The 22,474-nt window shown below is 33.1% G+C and overlaps 1 protein-coding gene across 11 annotated transcripts in view; it reads right to left on the bottom strand.

Annotated features, from left to right (window-relative positions):
- The window catches only part of CCSER2 (coiled-coil serine rich protein 2), a 114,846-nt gene that overhangs the window by 2,692 nt on the left and 89,680 nt on the right, over positions 1 to 22,474 (bottom strand). For 6 of the 11 annotated variants that reach the window (XM_074296376.1, XM_074296375.1, XM_074296377.1 and 3 more), the window contains one exon: positions 21,796 to 21,885. The exons of 1 other annotated variant lie outside the window; for it this stretch is intronic. In XM_074296376.1, the coding sequence (XP_074152477.1) occupies positions 21,796 to 21,885 (90 nt within the window). Of the gene's footprint in view, positions 1 to 2,668; positions 2,709 to 10,873; positions 10,959 to 21,795; positions 21,886 to 22,474 lie in introns of all 11 variants that reach the window. 4 more of the 11 variants (XM_074296380.1, XM_074296385.1, XM_074296386.1 and 1 more) reach the window with 2 other exon arrangements.

Below are 22,474 nucleotides of genomic sequence, written 5' to 3'. Positions count from 1 at the left end.
TTCCCCTTCCCTTTCTGTTGTCTTTAACCTTCTAATACAGAAATATGAACTGTTCTCTATTTCTTGTTTTCTAAAGTAATATAAAAATTCTAAAAATAGTAGGAATTGTAATAGATTATCTCTAATAGGCATGATTACAGATATTTATTGTCAGATCAAATTGTAAAAAGACAGAAATTTCCATTTATTAGGTACCATAAAAACAAATTCAAATTATTTGACTACACCTACCCTCCCTTTCAAAATAAGGACATTATAAATATGACACCTATGGTAACCAGATTTTAAAAGTCAAAGAAAAAAGTCAAGTTAAATGTTTAAACAAGAATGGCATGAATGTTAAGATACAAATTTTTAATTAAATATTAGAAGTTTAACTAAAAACGAATTTACTTAAATTTTGAATTACTGTTTAGATAGCTCAAGCTGCAAAAGGTAATTATTCACCCATGCAAATCTCTTTAAATTCTTAAAATACAAAGTATGAATCTAGTGACTGAAGCTCAAAAATTCTAGAATCATAAAAGTCTCAGACTTGGAACCTCAAAAATCATCTACCTAACATGAAAACAATGCTCCTAATTAATGAAGAATGACCAAAAAAATTCTTAGAAGAATGAAATTGTGTTGTTATATTAGAAATAAAACCTAAAAACTAAACAATTTTTATATGATAAAAGCCAGTGAGCTATTTGGAATGGGTTCTAGACAGAATCAGAGAACATAGATTTTAACTTGTGTCAATTATTATCTGTGGGAACAGATGCAGATCAGATCAGTTTAATCTCTCTGTAGGCCTCAGTTTTCTTGTCCATACGATGAAGGGAACAGTTCTAAAGCTCTCTCCAGCTTTAAATCTTTGATCCTATAATCTTATGAACTAATCAACCATGTTCCTGACTCCTCAAAAGTAATCAATACTGTCAGTTTTCTAAAGAGATTCATGAATGGGTTTTAGAGATTAATATTTTAAATTTAGTAAATATGATACATGCTTTATCTGCTCTAAAATAAATGCTTTACTTCTCACCAATGCTTCTACATGGCATGGGGGTAACTCTGAGTTCATAAAAGTCATGCAATTAAGAGTACAACTTAGACAGGTCTTATACCATGGTGAAAATGCTTTAAGTTTGGTCCTAACAAACCAACTAGGAGTTTTCCAAGGACCAGTTACAGTTAAGTATAGAGGCTCATTTCCAGCAGGCTAGACACTTGGTAATGAATTCTTTGGACACGGCAAATTTTTATGAAAAACACTGTATAGCTTGAAGGAACTGTATAGCTTGAAATCAACTCTATCTTAGTGTATTTTTCTTTTAGAGAATATTACAGCAGCATTAGTAATTAATACATGAAGGTCAATTTGCCTTGGATACTATATACAGCCCCAAACCCTTTACCTATATAGCTAGTATTTACTAGACATTGGAACAAACTAGGCAAACTGGCACTATATTGCTAAGGAAAGAAGAGTTTTTAGGATACTCCCAAATCTTAATGGCAATTAATAATCTTAATGGCAAAATGCCATTCAAAAAATGTTCTGAGTATGATGGAAAAAGCCTAACACTATCATTTAAAAGGTTTTGAATGTTGTTTTTTCTTCCCTATTCTGTATGTAGCTAACATACTTTTGTCTGTTGTTACAAGGAGAATTAAGTAATTAAATATAGGCTATCTGAAACACAGCAACCATGTGCTAAAATCAAAGCAAGAGATATATGGCATTATTCTTCCTCACCAAAAAGTCTATGTGCTTCTATATAAGGAATAAGGTAGAAAAATGAAGCACAATAAAAGTCATTTTGTGCTATTTATCCGATTAACTGTAGGATTAGTCTGAAGTTATCTGTGCTTAAAGACAGCAAAGGTTCATGTCTCATTTTCATTTTTCTCAAGACAGTCTGCTTCTCAAACTTCCTTATTGCTTTGTGACTGCACAAGTCATGAATTTCCTCATTTCTAAAATGAGGGTGTTAGATTCAATGGAAGTAACTTTTCATCTCCAAATTTGTGACTCCATGATCTTAATCAATCTTCTGGTTCTTTCTCTTCCTTGGGTTAGTCTGTTTTCAACACTAGGTTTATCAGCATGTATTTTCTTCCTCATGTTGATCCAAAATGTTTTAGAAATCCAAATATTTTAGGAAGGGCACAACTGGGAGTAATATTTCTAAGATCTGGAGTTGGTGTAGCTATGGAGACACAAGTAGTGAGTGATCCAAATATGGAGAATAGCATTCTTAGGTGAAAAGAATTTTCTATGTTCAATGTTTAATGTCCTTGGAGTTAGCCTAGTGATGGGGAGATAAAAATATGCTATTTTTATTTTTCTAAGCATCTATAATTGTATCACAGTCAAGTAAACTGCTGAAAATTTGAAGCTGAATAAAAGCTATTATGTGGCTAACAAGGGAAGAGGACATTTTCGCTAAAGATTACCCAACCTTAAATTATAGATCTTGGATCCACTTCAAAAGTTTTTCTGGTACATGTAAAAGTTGGTTCTCAAGCATTTTGAGGGATTGGGAGGAAGGAAGAAAATGGAGCAATATATAGCATGACTAATTCATGCAGGACTTTGACATGCATGCACCATGCAAAGTGGGGAAAAACAACAATTATGGAAAAAGATGGTGGGAAGAAATCTGAAATTGTACTGTACCACGCTTTATCATAGAAGTAATGGACTAACTTCTCAACTCCTTGCCAATGGCATAATGGGAAAGCAGAGACAAGAAAAAGACAAGGACAATGATGTCAGAGGACCAACACATAACAATGAGTATAATTGCCATGACAGAATAGCAACTCAGAGGTTTTAATTTCTCCCTTAGCATCACTACTTACTAAATTTAATATGCTTTATTAAAATAAATTAATTTATTTTTAATTCTCACTAATATCTATAATGGTATGAAAATCAGTTCAAATAATTATCACTTCAAAAAAAAAAACAACTCTTCAACCTCAAGGATTTACATACAGGAAGAATCTTGTATCAATGAAAGATAAAATAATTTTATTATAATTTAATGTGTTCACACCTAAGAGCTGAGTGAAATGTATTCTTGTATCATTTTGTGAGAAGAAAATCAAAATTAGTGCTAATCATTTCATATCTCTATCCATCTTGTATGTCAGCACGTGCGTGCACATAATACATGTAGAACTTTTTAGATTTCTCCACTATGTTCAATTTATTTTATTCTTCCCTTGCCACTGCTAAAGTAACAAAGTTCTCTGAAGGAGTAATTTGATTCTCACTTAAGTATGATGTTGTTTTTCTTAGACCATCCAGAACCATTGATTCTGTATCAGCAAATATTCAGTGTATATACCACCATGCATTACAGATAAAATTTGATCCTCAAAAGGCCTATTCCTGTGCATGTGCTATGGCTTCATAACAGAAATTTTCCACATTTATGTTCCACAAATCAGTTTTCGGGATATCTTAGTAAACAGCACACCTTTTTCCTCCTAAGAATATTGCTTTAGGCAAAACTTAGAAAAAAAAACTGCTGGTACCATCTGATAGCTTAACAAATACATTAGTTTTTGAACAAAATGCAATAAAGGAGAACACATAGAAACAACTTCTAAAACTATAAGATTAGTTAACAAATAATGACCAAATAATGGTCTAAGTTCATTCTTTTTTTTTTTTTTTAAGCATATAACCACTGAAAGCTAATGTGACTTAATTTTCTAATCTCTAACCTCACAGAACACATCAGAAGAGTCTACGGACTGGGCACAATTACTCAGTTAAAAATTGAACTTGAAAGTTCACTTTCCAAATTCAGATAATCAAAACAGAATCTACTTCTTTAAAGTGCAAGAGTTTGAGCACCAAGATGCTACAGTTACAATAACAAAAGTTGAGTTCAAAATCCTATTTATGACTATTATACCCAGCAGATTCCTGCTGAAGAAACTTTATGTAAAAGAAATGAAGTACTACAATTTCTAATATTTGAAGCACAATGTCATAAGGAACATATTTTAAATTGCAATTTATTCTTTTTTTAAATTATTTTAAAATAAAATTCAGCTCACTCTCTCAATAATTTGTAACGTTAAAAGAAATATGGTTGTATTTGTCTTCTTTTCCCACTCAGGCCCTTACTTTTTATCATTACCTGGATACACATTGGGTATACAAAAATCAAATCACTTTGATCTGAACAAACTGAAGATATGTTGGAACAATGCAGATTAGATACAAAAAAGTGGGAAGGAGAGCTGAGAAGAGAGGAGAAGACAGTTCAGGAAAATTGTGATCATTAAAGTGGAATTTATATAATGAAGGGTATCGATATCTGATTGTCCTGAAGTTCTGGGTCTCTGAATACAGAGAATACAGAATGGACTCCATAAAATGCTGCTTTCTTGAACCTCATCAGGACTCCATGAGTCAGTGTAGTATGATGGAAAAGTATAATGGAAAAGTGCTAGATCTGAACTAAAAAATGCTGAGTTCAAATTCCACATCGTACACATACCAACCACGTTAACCTGGGCAAGTCACTTAACTTATCTGGGCCTTAGTTTCCTCATCTATAACACAATTGAGTGGTATTTGTTGGCCTCCAAAATCCCTTCCAATTCTAATCCTATGAAACTATAAGCCTGTGATCTATCAATATCAATCTAAGAATGGCATTCATTCCTCCTCCTCCCCCTATTTCTGTATTGATTTATGAAAAGGCATCCTTCACACTTATTTGAGATGGCACCTCAATGCTCAAACTTAAAACTTACTTGTATCAATAAAAATCTATGACCAACTCTCATAAATATATGCTTGATGGATCTATTTGACAGAGTTAGAAAGTAAAAATCCATAAATGAATATGCCATGAATAAAATCAGTTTAGAAGTTTAAAAGATTACTCAGAATGGTGAAGAGGGTGCATTATATTTCCAGCAATGGGGCAATGAAGGTCTATCAACAGCACATGATAAATAATAGCATGAAGAGCAGAGTAATATTTTTTTAAAGAGAGTTTCAGCATAAATTGCAGTTTTACTAGCTATTAGTGAAAGAAAAATCTTGACAACATTTACATTTGTTTTGCTACATGTTTTTCATGTTGAGAGGTCATGTGGTTAAATACAATCATTTTAGTAGCAAAAACTTAATACTCTGGCAGGTATTTATACTAGGTTTCTGAAGCAATTTATTGCTTCTGATTGGATGTAAAATTAATATTGGGAATGATAAATTTAATTTAGTTCTTAATTTAAAAATTATTCAGTTTGTGAAAAATGTATCATTTATACAAAAATCTTAAGAAAAACATTTTTATGAAACTATACTATTACTATTGTTAAAAATTTTTTATGGATATATGAGAGAATTTTGCTAGGCTGAGGGCATTTATTTTTGATGAAGCATACATAAACATATGTCAGTGCTGTAAGAGAAAGATAGAAATCATTTGAGAACATATAAAATGCTATTTTTCAGATTTTTAAAACATTCAATTAAAAAAAAGATAAGCCTCACATAAATTGTAAAATCTGAAAATAATTCAGAAAAAAACACAAAATTTTTTTAAACTTATCTTCAATTTACTCTATAACATTCATTACTACTGTTTTTATTGACTTTGAAATTGTATTTTAAATTTTAGCTACAACAGTTTAAAATAGCTTCCTGTATCAAATAGTCTATAGCAATGTTACAAATAGTTATAACATAAACTTATAATTATGAATACATCCTTTTGACATGGATCTTTGGCATGAATTTTTAATGAGAAATGACTTGCAGAAAAGAGGAACAAATTGTATTAAGTATTTAAAGAATTTATTTTGCTAAAAAGGAAATCTCCTGGTGTATTGGAACTTTGCTTAAATAAAATAAAGTTTATCTTCTACCCCCCACCCTCCTCCTAGATTTTTCAAGTGAAGACAAGAATTAAAGATGAATTAGTTTCCTAGACAAAGGAATTTATCTTGATTAAGATAAAGGGAAAGGCAAGTCTTCTACAATCATTAAATCAGGTATCCTAAAATGAAGTAAATAAATCTATTTGTAAATACATTTAAATGGGCAAAATTATTCTGCTAATCCTTTATCTCCAATCCATTTCATAGCTAAATTCCCAGAGAAAAAGGCTGTATACTTTTCTTAGTTTCACTTTTCTCTCACTTGCTTCTCAAGCTTTTGTTAATTTAGCTTCTTAGTTGTAATCATGCAACTAACTGATGCTGCTCTCTTCTCCAGTTATCAATGATCTTTTAATTAAACGTGCTAGCCTTTTCTTTATCTTGTTGACCTCTCTTCAGCATATAACATTGCTGGCTGCCCTCTTCTCTGGATCTTTGGAATACAGTTGTCCTCTTATGACTCTCCTCTGGCTGACCATTCCTCAATCTCCTTTGAGTTTTCACAGATATCCAGCTTCTTAATTGTGGGTATATTCCCTGTCCTGGGATAATTTTTCTTCTCTCTATAAGTTTCTCTTTTGGCAACTTCATTAGCTTCTACATAGGTTTAAATAGGGTTTCTCTCCTAAACTCCAGTAACACATAACTGCCTATCAAACATTTTAAACTAGATATTCCATAAGTATCTCAAACTCAACATTTTTCAAAATAGCTCTCCTTGTCTTTCTCCCAATTACATACCTCTTTCTAAACTTCTATCTTATTGTTAATGTTCCAGTCAATAACCCATGATCACAAATGTCAGCATCATCTTGGACATTTATCCTCCTTTCACCCCAACTGCCAAATCTATTTTTTTCTACTCTTATAACATCTCACACCTCCACCGCCTTTTTCTCTTCAATCACATGACTAACACTGTAGTTCAGGTCATCACCTTTCACCTTGATGATTGCAGTAGCCTTCTAAGTGGTCTGTTTGCCTCAAATCTTTTCCCACTCCAACCCATCTGCCACCAGGTGCAGATAAGATTCTCTAAAGCACAGGTCTTAGATGACCATGTCACTTCTCAATGGTCCCCAAAAGATCCCTATAATCTTAGGATAAAATATAAATTATTCTGTCATTTAATGTCCTTTACAATTTATTACGCCTCCTTTTACAACTTGATTTGTCACTACATATTCCTTCTCATCTCTGTCTCTCAGAATCCTTAATTTCTTTCAAAGATTAGATAAAGCACTACCTTATAAAAATGCCTTTCCTCATCCCATTAGTTGATAATTTCCCCTCCAGTAACTGGTATATATTTTGTATTTACTGGTACAGGTACATGTTTGTTCTCCCAAATAGAATTTAATCTTCTCAAGGGGCACTGTTTAATTACTGCCTTTTATTGTCAGTATCTCATACAGGATCTGCCACATAGTTGCTTGATAAATGCTTGTCAATTGCTCGATTTTTAATTTAAAATTTTCCTAATCAGGAAAATCATCTCATAGAATCTGCAATCACTTTTATGATTAATTTTTCAATTAGCATTGCCATTTCACAGAAGAACCTTCTAAAGGGCAGAGAGTACAAAGATCTGATAAGTACCATATGGATAAAATCAAACTGAATTGAGAATTCCCACTGGACAAAAGGAAGGTCACAACTGTTTGAGTGACTTTAACTGAGATCCCTAGAAATCACTAGAATTATACTGCCAGATAAATTTCTTTTTTCTTTTCTTTTTTTGCTGAGGCAATTGGGATTAAGTGACTTGCCCAGGGTCACACAGCTAGGAAGTATTAAGTGTTTGAGACCAAATTTGAACTCAGGTCTTCCTGACTTCAGGACTGGTGCTCTATCCACTCTGCCACTTAGCTGCCCCCAGATAGATTTCTAAGGGAAAAAATGCGTTATGAAAAATTACTGTTTGGCTTCATAAAACCATGAAACGGTGTGTTATGATTGTTTCAAAGAAAGAAAAACTGGCATTTATTTAAAGCACTAGGGTATGTTTATGTCTCTCTTTTAAAATATTACTCATTACATTCCATAAGAACATTCCTCCTTCAGTAAAGTCAGTCTACTGAGGCATTTGATCAATAAGACAACAAACATCTGAAACATTTACTATGACTCAGGCCTATGCTAAGCACGGCTACATCCTTGTATAGAATGTCTCTTCTATATGCTTTTTTTTTCTCTTTTTTAATTCTTTGGAAAGTAGTGGGTTATAGTTAGAGAGAGCACGAACTTGGATTAAAAATCTGTATTCAAACCCCATATTATTACCAATTAGCTTTAGAATCATGAGTAAGTTACTCTGTCTTAATCTGAAAAAGAAGTAACAGATAGATTATTTATCAATCTGATAAATATATTGTGAGAAAAGAGCTTTGTAAGCTCTTGCCTTAAAAAAAATGGGAGCTAGCTTTTTTAGTCATCTGTGGCTGATTATGTTTTTAGGAATAATTTTTTGGATTAAAAAACAAAACCAATGAAGGAAGGAAAAAGAATAGAAGGAAAAAATCCTTTTATTTTTCTAGTATTGATTCATCTCTTGATTATCAAGAAAAGAGAATTTAGGCACCACATGAACAGGTCATAAGATTTTTATCCAATTTTCTTTGCAAAAGGAAATAATGATATATTCTCATTACAATAATAATGTAATTATTTGATTGTCACTTTGCAGCTTACAATCATATTTTGCTTTTTTACAACAAACAGGTGAGATAATTAACCAGTGCAAGTATTAAATTTCTTAACTTACAGATGAGGAAATGGAAATTTAGGAGTCAAATAACTGTTCCCAGTTACAAAGCAATCAAGTGGAAAAGTAAACACTCAAACCTAGGCTTCTGACTCCAAGGACAAAGCTCTTTCTATTATATAACCCTACTTTTCAAGGATCAAAACAAGTTTCATATATGCATGAGTTTTTTTTTTTAAATAACAGACATTAACCAAAATTGCTTTATTCTACTCTATAGTGAAATTTAGAAAGAATAGGAAGAGTTTCTTCATCTCATGTCCTACAATAAACACTTGTAAATGTATTAAATAAAGCAGCCATAACTATTAGCAGCATTAGGGAAAAAAAATATCTTCAAAAAGGAAGAAACAGACACAGGCAGGCATATGTCTATGGAAAGCTACTGATTCAATTATGTGGGGACAAAATTTCTTTTAGCCATATGTACATGGGGACCAACAAAGTTTGTATGAACAAATAAAAGATTTTCATTCCCTCCACTAACTCTGAACATTTTATCAAATACACATGTACTTTTTTTTTTTTTTTTTAGGATTGAATTAATGACTTTTTTATATATAGTTTTTTATTTACAAGATATATGCATGGGTAATTTTTCAGCATTGACAATTGCAAAACCTTTTGTTCCAACTTTTCCCTTCCTTCCTCCCACCGCCCCTTCCCCCAGATGGCAGGCTAACCAATACATGCTAAATATGTTAAATAAATGCATATGTACTTGACATACTCTGTAGGCACCCAGAGAATATAAAAATAAATCATATACTATCTCTCCTGCACTCAACAGTACTCAAACTAGACCTACTTTAATTTACTTAGCCTAACCTTTTCACCTACAAGCAAGAACTCTTAAAGAATCCAACAGTATTATTAAAGGCAGAGAAGACTAGGGGGAATAGGGACATGGAGATCAAAGATGAAGAAAGAAGGGCAATTTGGAAAAAAGATTAAGCAGATAGAAAGTTGAAAGGAAAAAGGAAAAAAAAATGAATGGAAAAAGGAAGGTTAAAAGCAATAGCAGAGAGGAAAAGATATCCAGATGCCCAGAAAAAAGGAAAGACGAAAGTAGTGACCTGATAGGACTTCCTAGAATCAATGCCTGTATCAATCACACTAAAATACTGACAGTAATACTGTACATGAAGCTTTTCTGCCATAGAAATCCCATTAATGGGAGAGCAGTTAAGAAGAACAGTCAAAGCAAAGAGGCATGGCCATCAAAGACAAATTCAATTTACTTAATTTACAAATTCATTTTTCTTAAAGCTACTGCTATTTAAAATTTCTGATAATTCATAATTCTAAATCTAAACATGTAATCAAGACATGTTTTATAATGATTTGTAATAAAAACAATTCATATTCCTACCTGTTTAAAATTCTCCTACTGAAACTTTACACAAAAGCCTAATAATGACAACTAATATAATTCACAAGTTCAAGGAAATCCATGAAAAGGGCATTTCAATAAATATATAAAATATTACCAACTTACCAGATGTGCACATAGTAAGCATATTGTATAACACAATAAATCTAGTTTTAGAAAAGTAGATTAAAATTAACAAGTGAATTAGGGGTTCAAATAACCAAGTTGTTAGCAATATTAGTAAACCATGCATATCTGAAAGCCATTTTCCTACCCTGTAATATTGAAGATCATAAATTTAAAAGAAACACTAGTGACAACAGAGCTTTCTCATAAAGCGTCTTTTAATAAGACGCCTCCTTATTGAACTGCTTCCAAAGATCTAAGGAAATACTTGAGCAAATCTATATTTATAAATGAAGTCAACTTCATTCTGGAAACATTATGCCCATGTACACATGTGTGAACATGTTTTAAACATACCTAGGTAAGAAAGTATTGCTTATTCATCTTAAGGTTATAAAAAAAGAAAATGCATTAAGTATACTATATACACATATGTTTATAGGGCTTATGCCATTCATAATATTTGAAGCTTGAATTTTGTTAGAATAAAATTAAATTTTAATATTTTTTATGAAAGTCTAAGTTATGAAAGTCATTTACATGCGATCAAAGAAAGTGTTAAGTTAAGAAATAGCGACATAGATATCATATGCCGGCAGCTCTTTCAGGCTAGGAAAGAAGGATGCTCTAGAATGAACATTTCGTGCAAAGGGAAGGAAGGTCTACTGGAAGCCAAGGTGAGGGATGAGTGAGAGATACAGACTCACTCTGTCTGCGGTGCGGTGGAACAGTCCGAGGGCTCCCTTGGAATGAGCCCTGCCAAGGAGAGAAGGAGGGAGCAGAATACCCACCCTGTGCAGAGAGAGAAAGAAGGGAGAAGGTATAATAAAAAAGGGAACAGAAAAAGAGAGAAACCAAAAGCCATACTGTTTTCTTTAAAAAAAATAATAAAGCCAGTGTTAAAAAGTTTTAGGCTTGGTTTCAACCTTTATCCATACCACAAAGTGCTCTAAGTATATCATCAGTAGTCAAGCTGTCAGTTTTCTTATGTTGAGGCAAAGCTTTTGTCTTTCAACCTAAGAAAATCTGAAATTAATCATAATAACGTGTCTTGCTAGGCATTTCCATTTATTTATTTATTTTATAGAGTAGTGAGACATATTCTTTTTGTAGGAATATGAAACATTAAAAAAATGGAAAATGTGACTTGAAATGTTAAGTATGTTACTCTAAAATAGCACCAAATATGAACCAGGCAAAGAATCAATGATATGAAACAATGTTAAAAACAAAACATTTTCTATATTGGAAAGAATCATCATTTACTCTTAGGATAAAGAATACTGGCTTAAAATGACAAAATTATCAGCATTAGGACAGACTCTGGTAGGTGAGTTTGTAACTTGCAACAAATTATTGTATGCATGTTACAGTATGCAAATACACACTTCTAGATCTAAATAATCCAAATCATTAGCTTCACTTATTAAAATATTATCCAAAAGAAAAAACTTTAAGGGAACTTTTGTTATTATAACCAATTAATGTTCAAATGAAATAAATGAATATATATCCTCAGAAATTTAGAGGAAAAAAATACTCTAAAAATCACTTAGACACCTACTGCAGGATCACATAACAGCAGCAAAATTATTAAGAGAGAATCTCACCAAGAACTTGATAGGGGGTGGAAGGGAAGGAAGAAAATTTGCAGCAGCTGTGAGGGATAATAACATCTTCAGAGAATCAGGCCCCCTGTGAAAAACTTATAAAGGAAAGAGCACAGAGTGGTCTAATCTTAACTCTGTCACTAGCTATGTACGTGACTCCAAGCAGTCCTCTCTGGATCTCTGTTTCTTTGTCCATAACACTAACGTGGTGACCCCAGATGCTATGTAAAGAGATGACCAATGACTTATTTAATCATTTATTAATTACCTACCATGTGCAGAGCCCTGACCAAGGGGTTGGAAAGATAATTAAGACTCAATTCCTGCCAGCATGAGGTTTGCAATCTAGTCCACGTGAAGGAAGACCTGATGTTTGCAGGCTAGAATAACATATTACCATATAAAGTGTTTCTGGAGTGTGTGAAATGAATATTTTTTAAATTTAAAGAATGGGGACAATATCATTCAAAGAGGAGTGCAAGCGAAGATGACTGATGAGTAATGTGAATATGCAAACAGTTTTGGGGGTTTGGGGAAGGGGCTGGGAAGTCTAAGTCTCAGGGTAGATTTGTGAACCGTTAATCCCACTTGGCTGTTCAGTTTACTAGCTTGACTTTTAACAGTTTAGCTCTATCCCTCAGGCTTTAAAAAGGCATTCATTTCTCTCATATTGTACCAGGCTTGTAGTCAAGAAGACCTGAGTTCAGATTCCACCTCTGACACCAATCGGTGATAAGACATTTGGCAAATAACATTCTGAGCCTGTTTCCTCATCTGAAAAATGAGAGTTAATGAGAGTTAGACTAGGTGGCCACTTCTAATATCCTTTTCAATTTTAAGAAACACCAAAACAGAGTTTTAAAAAGAAAAACAAGCACCCATTCATTCTATGTCCAGGCCCTAACAATACTTAAATACTCCAGAGAGAGGTCTTTCTTGAATATTTAAGAATCATTTTTTAGCAAGAGAGATGACATCTCATCAAAGCTCTGAGGATGAGGGAGAATTCCTACTTTGGCCCCAAGGAGATAAATATTTTCCTAAAACATATATGAAAATTAGTTCTTAAAAATCTAAATCTCCAGAAGGAATGAAAAGGTTAACTGTAAGGTAATTCTGGGGGCTATCCACTGGAAATACAAGGGTGAAAGCAGTAACAGCCTTTGTTAACACAGGCTTCTTTCACTTCGTATATGGAGATAGGATTTAGGATTTAGTTTTCTGTGAATTCTGGTTGTTTGTCCTTTTCTTATAGCCAGGGTGACTGAGTAGAGTGATTAAGAAAAATCTGGCCCTTTTCTACATAGGTTCAGTCTAGGTTACAGAATAGAACAGAGGCAAGCCAGGATAAAAGATGCTTTTTCAGATATAAATCACACGGAAGCTTCACTGCTCATTTTACATGAAAGGTCATTGTGAGTGAACACTCACTCTCTCAGTTTAATATTAGAATTTCTTTATTTTTCCTGCTGTCTTTTCACACATGTAGAGAGTACGGTGACTCTGGTGATTGATGAGGCAAAAATTTCCAACTCCATTAAGTCTCATCAGGATTTTTTCCATTCTGATGCCCCAGCTGATTTTCACGGCAACAATTAGCTTTGGGGGGGCTCGAAAGAGAATCCTCACCTCAACTCCACTCAAAGGATAAGACAAAGAAGTTAACTGGTATCTGAGATCATTAACTCAAATATTAGGATTTAGACTTAATGATATCTCCTCAACATATATTAGTTTGGAGGGTGGGTTGGTTTTGGTGAGGGGGACAAAATGAGTTCTTTAATTTAAAATAATATTTAACAGCATTCTACTAAATACATAGTGATTTTTCACTTAGCAATCTAAAAGATGAGCAAAATTTACTTCCAAAATGCTAAAACAGTCCATATGTTAATCTTATAGCATGAAAAATGATCCAATTTCATTAATTTTTAATCTATTATTAATTTATATGAAGAAAGGTTGCCTTATTCTTTATTCAATACTATAGAGCAAACTAAACACTTGCTTACCAGGTTCTGTGAAAAACAAGTAAGAAAAATGGCACCACTAAATTACATAAATAGAGAGCTGTATTTGATTTTCAGAGAGGTTGGTCAATTCTATTCAAGTGAAATGTTATTTCAGTGTATTTTCTTTGAAAGAAGATCATCTCTACACATCTGGTATTCAAAAATAGAGTACATGTTTAGTAAAAGGGCAGCTAAATAGCACAATGGTAGGGCACTAGACCTGAAATCAGAAGACCTGAATTCAAAGCCAGCCTCAGAGACTTATTAGATGTGTGATTCTGGGCAAATCACTTAACCCTGTTTGTCCGTTTTCTCATCTGTAAAATGAGCTAGAGAAGGAAATGGTAAATCATTTCCATATCTATTTGCCAAACAAATGAACAGTAACAAATGTTTACTTAAGAATTTAGTAAGTGATTTAGGACATCTTCCACATTTTTACTTTTGGTTCCAGCTTTTCTCCATTTTTTACTTTTTCCACATTTATGCATAAAATTTTCTAAGTTTTTTTTGGGGGGGTAAATATTACAAGTTCATGAAGTAACCCAAAATAATATCAGTAGATACAGTAGAAGATAGTATTTTTGTGTGAATTGTATACAAATAAGCAGTGAAAACAGCATATTTAATAAAATTATTTTTTGAGCACAGCTAAAACTTAAGCTAACTTATAAAGAAATATTCTAGTTATAAATCTCAAAACCAGATATTAACGGATACTTCATTTTAAACACCAAAACATTCTCCACCAGAAGAGTTTTCTTATATGAAAAGTAAAAGGCTGATGTGTGCATTCTTAAATTGAAAGTTAAAGAGAATCTTTTGGAGCAATAATCAAACCTCACTCTTCCCTTTAGTACATAGTAGATGACATAGCAGTATGTTAGCATCTCTGACTTAGGGAAAAAAGATCCTGTTTGACTGAAAACAATAAATCTAGATGTTGAGTTGGTTGGTTGTTTTTGGAGAAGGAACAGAGAGTGGCAAGAAGCAGAAAGGAAGGTTTCTGGATGTGCAATTTCATTGGTATAGGGAATCTCAATAAGGAAACTCCTAACAATGCATATTTAGTTTTATTTTTTAAAAAAATCAATTGTATATGCACTTTGAAAACCAGAAAAAGAAATGACTTTTCAGATGGTATCCCCTCTTTCATATAGTAGCTTCCCTCCCTTAATTTAAAATTGATCTGTAACATGGAAGCACAAGTTATATAATTTTTTTAATGGAACATTTTTATTATTCTGATTGCAAGAACAAAAAAATTTAATGGAAAAATGCAAATAAGAGATTGTGTTTAAAGATTTAAGACCTGCTCAATAATAATTAAGCCAATTTTAAAATCTAATTTTATCATACTTATTTTATGAAAAAAAAAAGAAATTATCACTTAAATGAGAACAAAAATAATTTTTAAAGCATTTGCCTTCTTTTCTTCATCTCACAAATATCTGTAAAAGGCTTAAACTTATAATATTAGTCATTGTTAAAGATAAAAATATAACAAAATATTGTTCAAGGGCAACAACAACCTCAAAGAGCTTATAATCTAGTTGGGGAAATAAAAATATGTAGGAATAGCTATAATAAAAGGCATTTTATGATAAGTGACAAAATAAATTTGTACAAAGTTTTATGGGAATTCAGAGGTAGAAGATGCCAATTCTAGGCTGTATAATAAAAAGAATTCATGAAGAACATGGCAATTGAGCTGAGAATGGGAAAATAGGAATTTTTACAAAAATATAGAGAAAGAGAGTAAGTAGGATAAGAATGGAAAGTCAAGAACTAAATTTAGTTCAATAAATACTGATTAAAGGGGTAAAAGATACATAGGGGTGTTGTGTTTGAATGGAACAGAAGTCATTTTAGCAGACCTGGGCTCCAGCCCTGTTTCAAACACTTAATAACTATGCAACCATAAGCAAGTTATTTAGCTTCCCAATGGTCCACAAAGCTTTCTAAAGCTCCAACTTACAAAGAAACTACTATCTGGGTTTCTACCTCAAAAGTATTTCATAATGAAATATCAGATTTGGATAAAAATTATTGTGCAAGGTATTTTGATAAGCAAAGCAATGGGAATAAAGGGGAAGAAAGTTACTGCCAAAGTTTTTAAGTGTTTCTGGGAAGCAAAAGTGACATAGAACATTGGAGTGGGAATTAGATATCCTAGTTCATAGTCTCACATCTGCCTCTAAAGAAATGCATGACTCTGAATAGACCATTTAATCCCTCTGGAACTCAGTTTACTCTTTTGAGATGGCCTAGGTATCTTTCAGCTTTAAAGTTCAAAAAATCTAAGCTGAGATCAGTAAACCTCATTTACTCAAACTTTCTGTTGTCTGATCTTCCAAACAAGACACTGCTTCTAAAGGGACCATACTGCTTCATATAAAAGAATATAGTATTTTAAGTATACGAACAAAATAAGATAAGTTTGATGGTGGTGGTGTTTTTGTTTTTTTCTTCAAAGAAGTACAAGGTGATTTCTCCATAACCCTTATATTATTTGATTTTGACAGGAACACATTAAATATAAAGAAGAATGTAAGAATGTTATATCAGGAATCAAGAAGAAATGCGCTCTAAACCCAGCTCTGCCAACAGCTGTAACTTTGAGCAAATGAATTAAACTTCAGTGTCAGTTTTCTACAATGTGCAATGGCTGAATTAATTACGGCTAAAATCACTTTCAGACTTAATATTTTTAAAGTTTAGCTTTTTTAAAAATCACTTAAAAATTTAGGTCGTGAGTCAACATAATGTAAATGATATAGTTAAGATTTTTAAATTTGATGAGCTAAAATTATATTAACAAAATCAAATAAATGTTATGTTTTAGAAGAAGTCTATCTCTGAACAAATACTATCTCACACACACAGATACACACATATGTATACCCGTTTTAATTTTACATGTATTTTTATAAAAATCAGTATTAAGGAAGATACAATCTACATTTTCCCAGACTTCATAGAAATCTATTTCCTACCTTTATTTCTTTCATAAGAACTATTGCACATTTATCTCAAAGTAAAAGAGCATTTTTAAAAATGGTTGGTACTATTAGATAAGATAGATAGATAGATAGATAGATAGATAGAGATATATATTTGCTGTGTATACCTGATTTGAAGTTTTTCCTTGAGAATTAGTCAGAGTATTTCATTAGTACCCATAAAATATTCTATGCATTTTATGCCCTGACATTTTAGGTGACTATTTGAAAGAGAAAATATGGGAGTATATGGACAACCATCACCCAGGATGAGAAAACATGGATGAGTTTCTGACTGCAATCAATGGTGGGACTGTACACGTTGACAAGACTGCAAATTCACTGAAATATATCAAGATATGTGTTTACAAAGGCCTTCCTGACATTTCATTTAGTTTATTTCTTCATCAATACACAGTCACTGCCACTTGCTGCACACTGGAACACACTATCTAATATCACTGACTTATTCAACTTGTAATATAGATTCTAAAGTTATGACCTAGCTAAAACAGTTCTTGTCAACATTCTTAAAAATTACATATTTAAAAATTACACAGCCTTTTCTAGATCTTCATCCAATTAAGCTCTGCAATTTTTGACAGTGTGAATCAATCTCTATACTCCTGGATTTCTCAATTCTGTGACATGGGTCTTTCCTAACTTCTTCTTCTTCTATCGGTCTGAATTCTTATCAATACCCTTTGTTCTGTTCTTATTCAAAGTTCTGTCTTTGGATTCTTTTCTTTCTATTTTATTCCCATAGGTCACAAAGATCATCTCTCCACAGATGCATTCAAATTTCAATATCCAGCCCTCACTCTGTTGAACTTCAGTACTCCATCATTAACCATCTGTTGGACATTGCCACCACAAACTGTCCTATAAGCACCTCAAATTCAGCATGTTTCAAACAGAATTCATCATCTTCCATTCTACAGAAATTCTTCCTTTGAACTTCCCCCTATTTCTGTCCAATTCCACTAAATAAGTAATGACCACAACTTAAAAGCAGAGAAGAACAAGAAAATCTGGACTCAAGATCCTGGATAGAAGAGGATCAAGCATGTGTCCACAGAACTGGAAAAAGTATAGCTGACTGAAGTCATGATGTTGAAGCACAAACTCAGCTACCTCTATTACTATGAGTTATTCTTAGGATTCAGGTTTTATGGGAAGAACATTGCTTCTTTAGCAACCCTATGTTCATTTCTTCCCCATACAACAATCTATTTTCTACAACAGCTGCTAAATTAAATCTATAGGGTAACCTTGTCAGTCTCCTATTCAAAAGTCTTCAATGACTCTCTACTGTTAACTTGAAAGGAGACCACTAAAGCAACCCAGGATATTCTGCTTGTTCCTATGCTATTTAACATTTTTAGTCAATGGCTTGGTGCTGTGGGATGCCAGGTTGTTTTTTTTGTTTGTTTGTTTTTTGGTTTTTTTTGACACCTCACCCCAGAAAAAAGAAATCTATGTAAAAATATTTCTTGTACTCATCATCATACAACTGACAAGAGAAGCAATGACATCAGGTCCCAGGGACTGTATAATTTGGATGATACTCTTTTTAAGGCCGGCAGGGTTCTAATCCTGCTCTGGGAATATACTAAGCAACTAAATCTAAAGTGGAATACAAAGTATGGATAAGCCATGACCTATGCCTTAAACTAACATATCTAGCCAAAATATTCCCCCCAACCCCCTTTTTAAACCCTGGAGAAAATGATTTCCCTTGACTAGCCTATTTATATAATAAATTTCCTCTCATAGCTCATTCTAAAATAAAGTCACTTTATAATATATGTGCATAAACACATCATCCCATTTAGAAAGTGCTTTGTCCATTCAACACTATCTGGATTAAAGATAACATGACTATGGGTTTTCTGACACATGTCTAGAAAGTGCAACATTCTGACAACAGAATCTAGGAGGATACAATCAGATTCTAAGCCCAAGTGAGCTCCTCTGCTCATAAGCTAAGTACTGCAATTTGTACATAGTAGCCATGGGAAATTGAGGATCTCTAGTTCATTCTCACTGTCTCTAATCTCATTTTGTTTCTTTCAATCACAAGCTTTCCTAACAAGAGAAGAAAGCATGTAATATTTTCAAAATTTTGTTTGAGTTGCCACAAAGCATATGAACTTTTCCAGCAGTGAGCACCTTAATGGTCACATATGGTAATATCCACCCTTATGATCTGAAAGTTTTTAGAGAAGGAAGTCAGCTTTCACTTAAGTGGGGGACAGTAAAGTATCACCTTCACTTTTGGTTACCAGATTACAAAAAGCAAGTTCATCAATTTGTCCTGAGAATTTCCCAAGGGGCTCATAGCTCTGGGCAAAGGTTAGGGTCCTACTCAAACAAGCTGCTGCTGATATCAAGGGCATTTCTTCCTTGAGTCACAAACTATCCCTAGAAGCTTGTATTTCTGGCTTCCCTGGATCATTGCATAGCTGTCCCCCCCACCCCCCCACCTCACAGAGATGTCCTTAAGATTGAAGTACAGCTGATCTATCCCTTAAGATATACGGGACATCTGCCCGGGGGGAGGGTGATAGGAAAGCAAAACAAATGCTCTAGAGACCAATTAGGTCAGTATCAATTCCATAACAAGGGAGCAGCAACAAAATAATTCAAAGATATCAATCAGTAATGAGGTTGGGCATCAGAAAATAACAATGACAGTCAGAAAATAGCAAAGTAAACCAGAAACAAGCAGTCAAGGGAGTATTACAAAGAGATTAAATACATTAATATTCATATTGTTTGCTCAGAGCCATAGCCCTTAATGTGTTCTTTCAAGCATGATCCAGTCTAACTTTGTGTGCTGATCCTCAACACAGTCCTAGGACTTTGTTAAAATACCATTTAAGTTTACCATGAATCCTGTTTGAAAAGATTTTAGAAACTATTTTTTATAAATATTTGAAAAGTGATTAGGGTATTTTAATTTATGAAAGCACGAAAGCAGAATCAAATATGTCATACCAAATTTGAAAAATAGTTTTTCATTCATTCTCACACTGAGCAATGCAGCTGTTGGTTCCCTAATGTGTACACCTCTGTCAACACTTTGTCTGGTCCAGTAGTTCTGGGCACAATATTTTAGAGAGATCATTAATAACAGAGAAAATGTCCAGAGAAGGGCATTCAGGATGCTGAAGAGCTCATGCCATGTGAGGAACACTTGATAGATATGGAGATATTTTGCAAGGAGAAGTAGGAAAAATATGGTATTTGATCTTCAAATATTTGAAGGGCATACCTAACCTCGAATGAAGACAGTCCTTGACATTCAAAGGCTGTTAGTGAACATAAATGACTCATTAGAGATGGGATCCATGAAAAACCCAGCACAAGAACCAGCATTGCCTTGCCTATGACATATATACTCCCTTGACAATGCTGCTGATTAGCAGCCTCAAGTCTCTTGAAGATTCTGTCAGAAATTCTTCAGTTTTCCCATCAGACTAGAGCCAATTAAGCAGCTTGCCCTATGACAGCAAGACAAACTCCATCATTGTTTGTAATAGTGAAGTCTTCAACATGCAGATATGTAAATAATCTGAAAGCACCACAAATAAATACAAAATTGACAACTTAAATTTATAGAAAGTTTTAAAATTCAACTCAACAACCCTGGAAAGGCATTTTTCTTATTTTGGAGATGAGGAAACCAAGGCTAAAGGATGTTAAATGTCTCATTCAAAGTCACAAAAGTATGAATTATCAGAGTGGAGATTAGAATTTAGATCTCTCCTGACTATATTCTATTGCCTTTAACATTTAGAAAAATCATCTTAACCTTTGTGACTTGCTGAATAAATTGGTCTTCAAGGTTGATAGCTTGTAATAACTAAGAGTAGGTCATTGCATTTTGCCAATAGTGAATAGTTTTTCTTTCTTAAGTATACTAGGTAGCACCACAGAGTTGACTCAGATGTGCCTGAAGGCTGAGCTTTTGGTTTTTTTCCTCAGAATCCTATGATTTTAACTTTGAGCTTCCCAAATCTATACCATGGTATATCATGTCCCCATTTATTGAGGCATTGCAAGTCAAGACTGTTACAAGAATAATGCTTCATTTTAGAGATGAGGAAAGTGAGGTCCAGAGGTGCCACAGGGTTAGTCCTGTTTCAAATTCAAGTCTTCTGACTCCCTACTCAAAACTTTCTTTTTTTTTTTTTTCCTTTGTTTTAGAATTATATCATGCTCCCTGAAGCACAAAGAGCTCAGTAGGTAAGATCATTGAATACCAGTTCTAAGTTATATCACCAGAATCTTCCTGAAGATTTTTAAGAAAATACAAAATGGTCAGAAATGGCTTACTTAGCACTGTAAAAGTAGTTGATACTCCTAGGGATGATCCAACATCCTAAAATGTCTTAGGAATAATCAAAAACTAAATCATGCTCAGTATAATTTAGCGTCAAGTACCTTTACTGTGTTTTATATCTTTGACAAATGACAGTATGTCAAAAGGCTATCAATAGGTATTAACCTGAAAAGCCTATTTCCTAACCATGCCAGACAACAGATACCTACTTACTACACAGAACTTGAAACAGCTGAATTTAAATTGAAATTGCCATCAAATAACTATAATAATGAAACAATTACAAAAAGCTTCAACAAGAAACTCACATATTTTATTCCTTCCATGGTCTCATATATCTCCAAGGAGAAAAGAACACATCTTATTCTTTGCTCCTTGGAAGTATTTGCAAATCCTATTTTTCTGACTTATGTGCAATGAGAGGGGATGACATACTGAAGTTGAGTTACATCAGTGTGCAAAATGTAAAAAATATAAAAACTTCACAATGAAAGCTGTGAGAGGCATAGAAATATTTAAGGGGCAACAGAAAAAAAGAACTGTAGGGGGAAAAAACTTTGAAAGGAAAATTTATTAAAGAGAATATGACTAGAGCAAAACAAGAGCATTCAACACTAAATAATTCAGGAGGGGGCCAAATATGGGTATATTACTCACAGAAATTCTTCTCCAGGATGTTTGTGTGTATTTATCAGCATATGTACACTTCTCCCCTTTAGAATTATGGTGACATTTACACTTAGTGGCCTAGACAAAGAAAAAATAATGAATAGATATTCACTTTTCTGTCTATATACAAACATACACAAATTACATGATTTGTCATGATAACTTAGATGTCTCTTTTGAAGATTAATAACAGAAACAAATCAAAATAATTTCTGCCAATTTTGTAACTATCTAAAAAGTGACACAATTAAAAAAACCAACACAATTTGGTTCTTGAAAATATAAATATGAAAGTTCATCTGCCTAGACAAAGCTTGCTTTGTTCATTCAGCTGGTCAGAGTATCACATGTTCCTTTCTGCATTATCTTTTAGAATGTGTTAACATGTGCTGATTTTAAATGGCTCTCCACTTGGATAGGATCCATCTGGTGAATACTATCTAATTTAAAAAAAAAACTAATTCTATACATATTATCCCACTCAGAGAAAAGTATATATGTATGTATGTATGTGTGTGTGTGTGTGTATCCCAAAATAAAACAAGAATGATTACTAAACATGTTTCTCTGTACAGTCTTGAGTTCTATATGCAATACAGCCTAAAATAATTACCAAATCCAGAAAAAAAAAGTAGAAATAGATGTTAAATCTTGAGAATGCTATTTC

Source organism: Sminthopsis crassicaudata, chromosome 2 (assembly GCF_048593235.1).
Source record: "Sminthopsis crassicaudata isolate SCR6 chromosome 2, ASM4859323v1, whole genome shotgun sequence".
Classification (NCBI taxonomy): Eukaryota; Metazoa; Chordata; class Mammalia; order Dasyuromorphia; family Dasyuridae; genus Sminthopsis; species Sminthopsis crassicaudata.
Note: the sequence above shows the minus strand (reverse complement) of the source record. Positions and strands in the feature narration are given on the sequence as shown.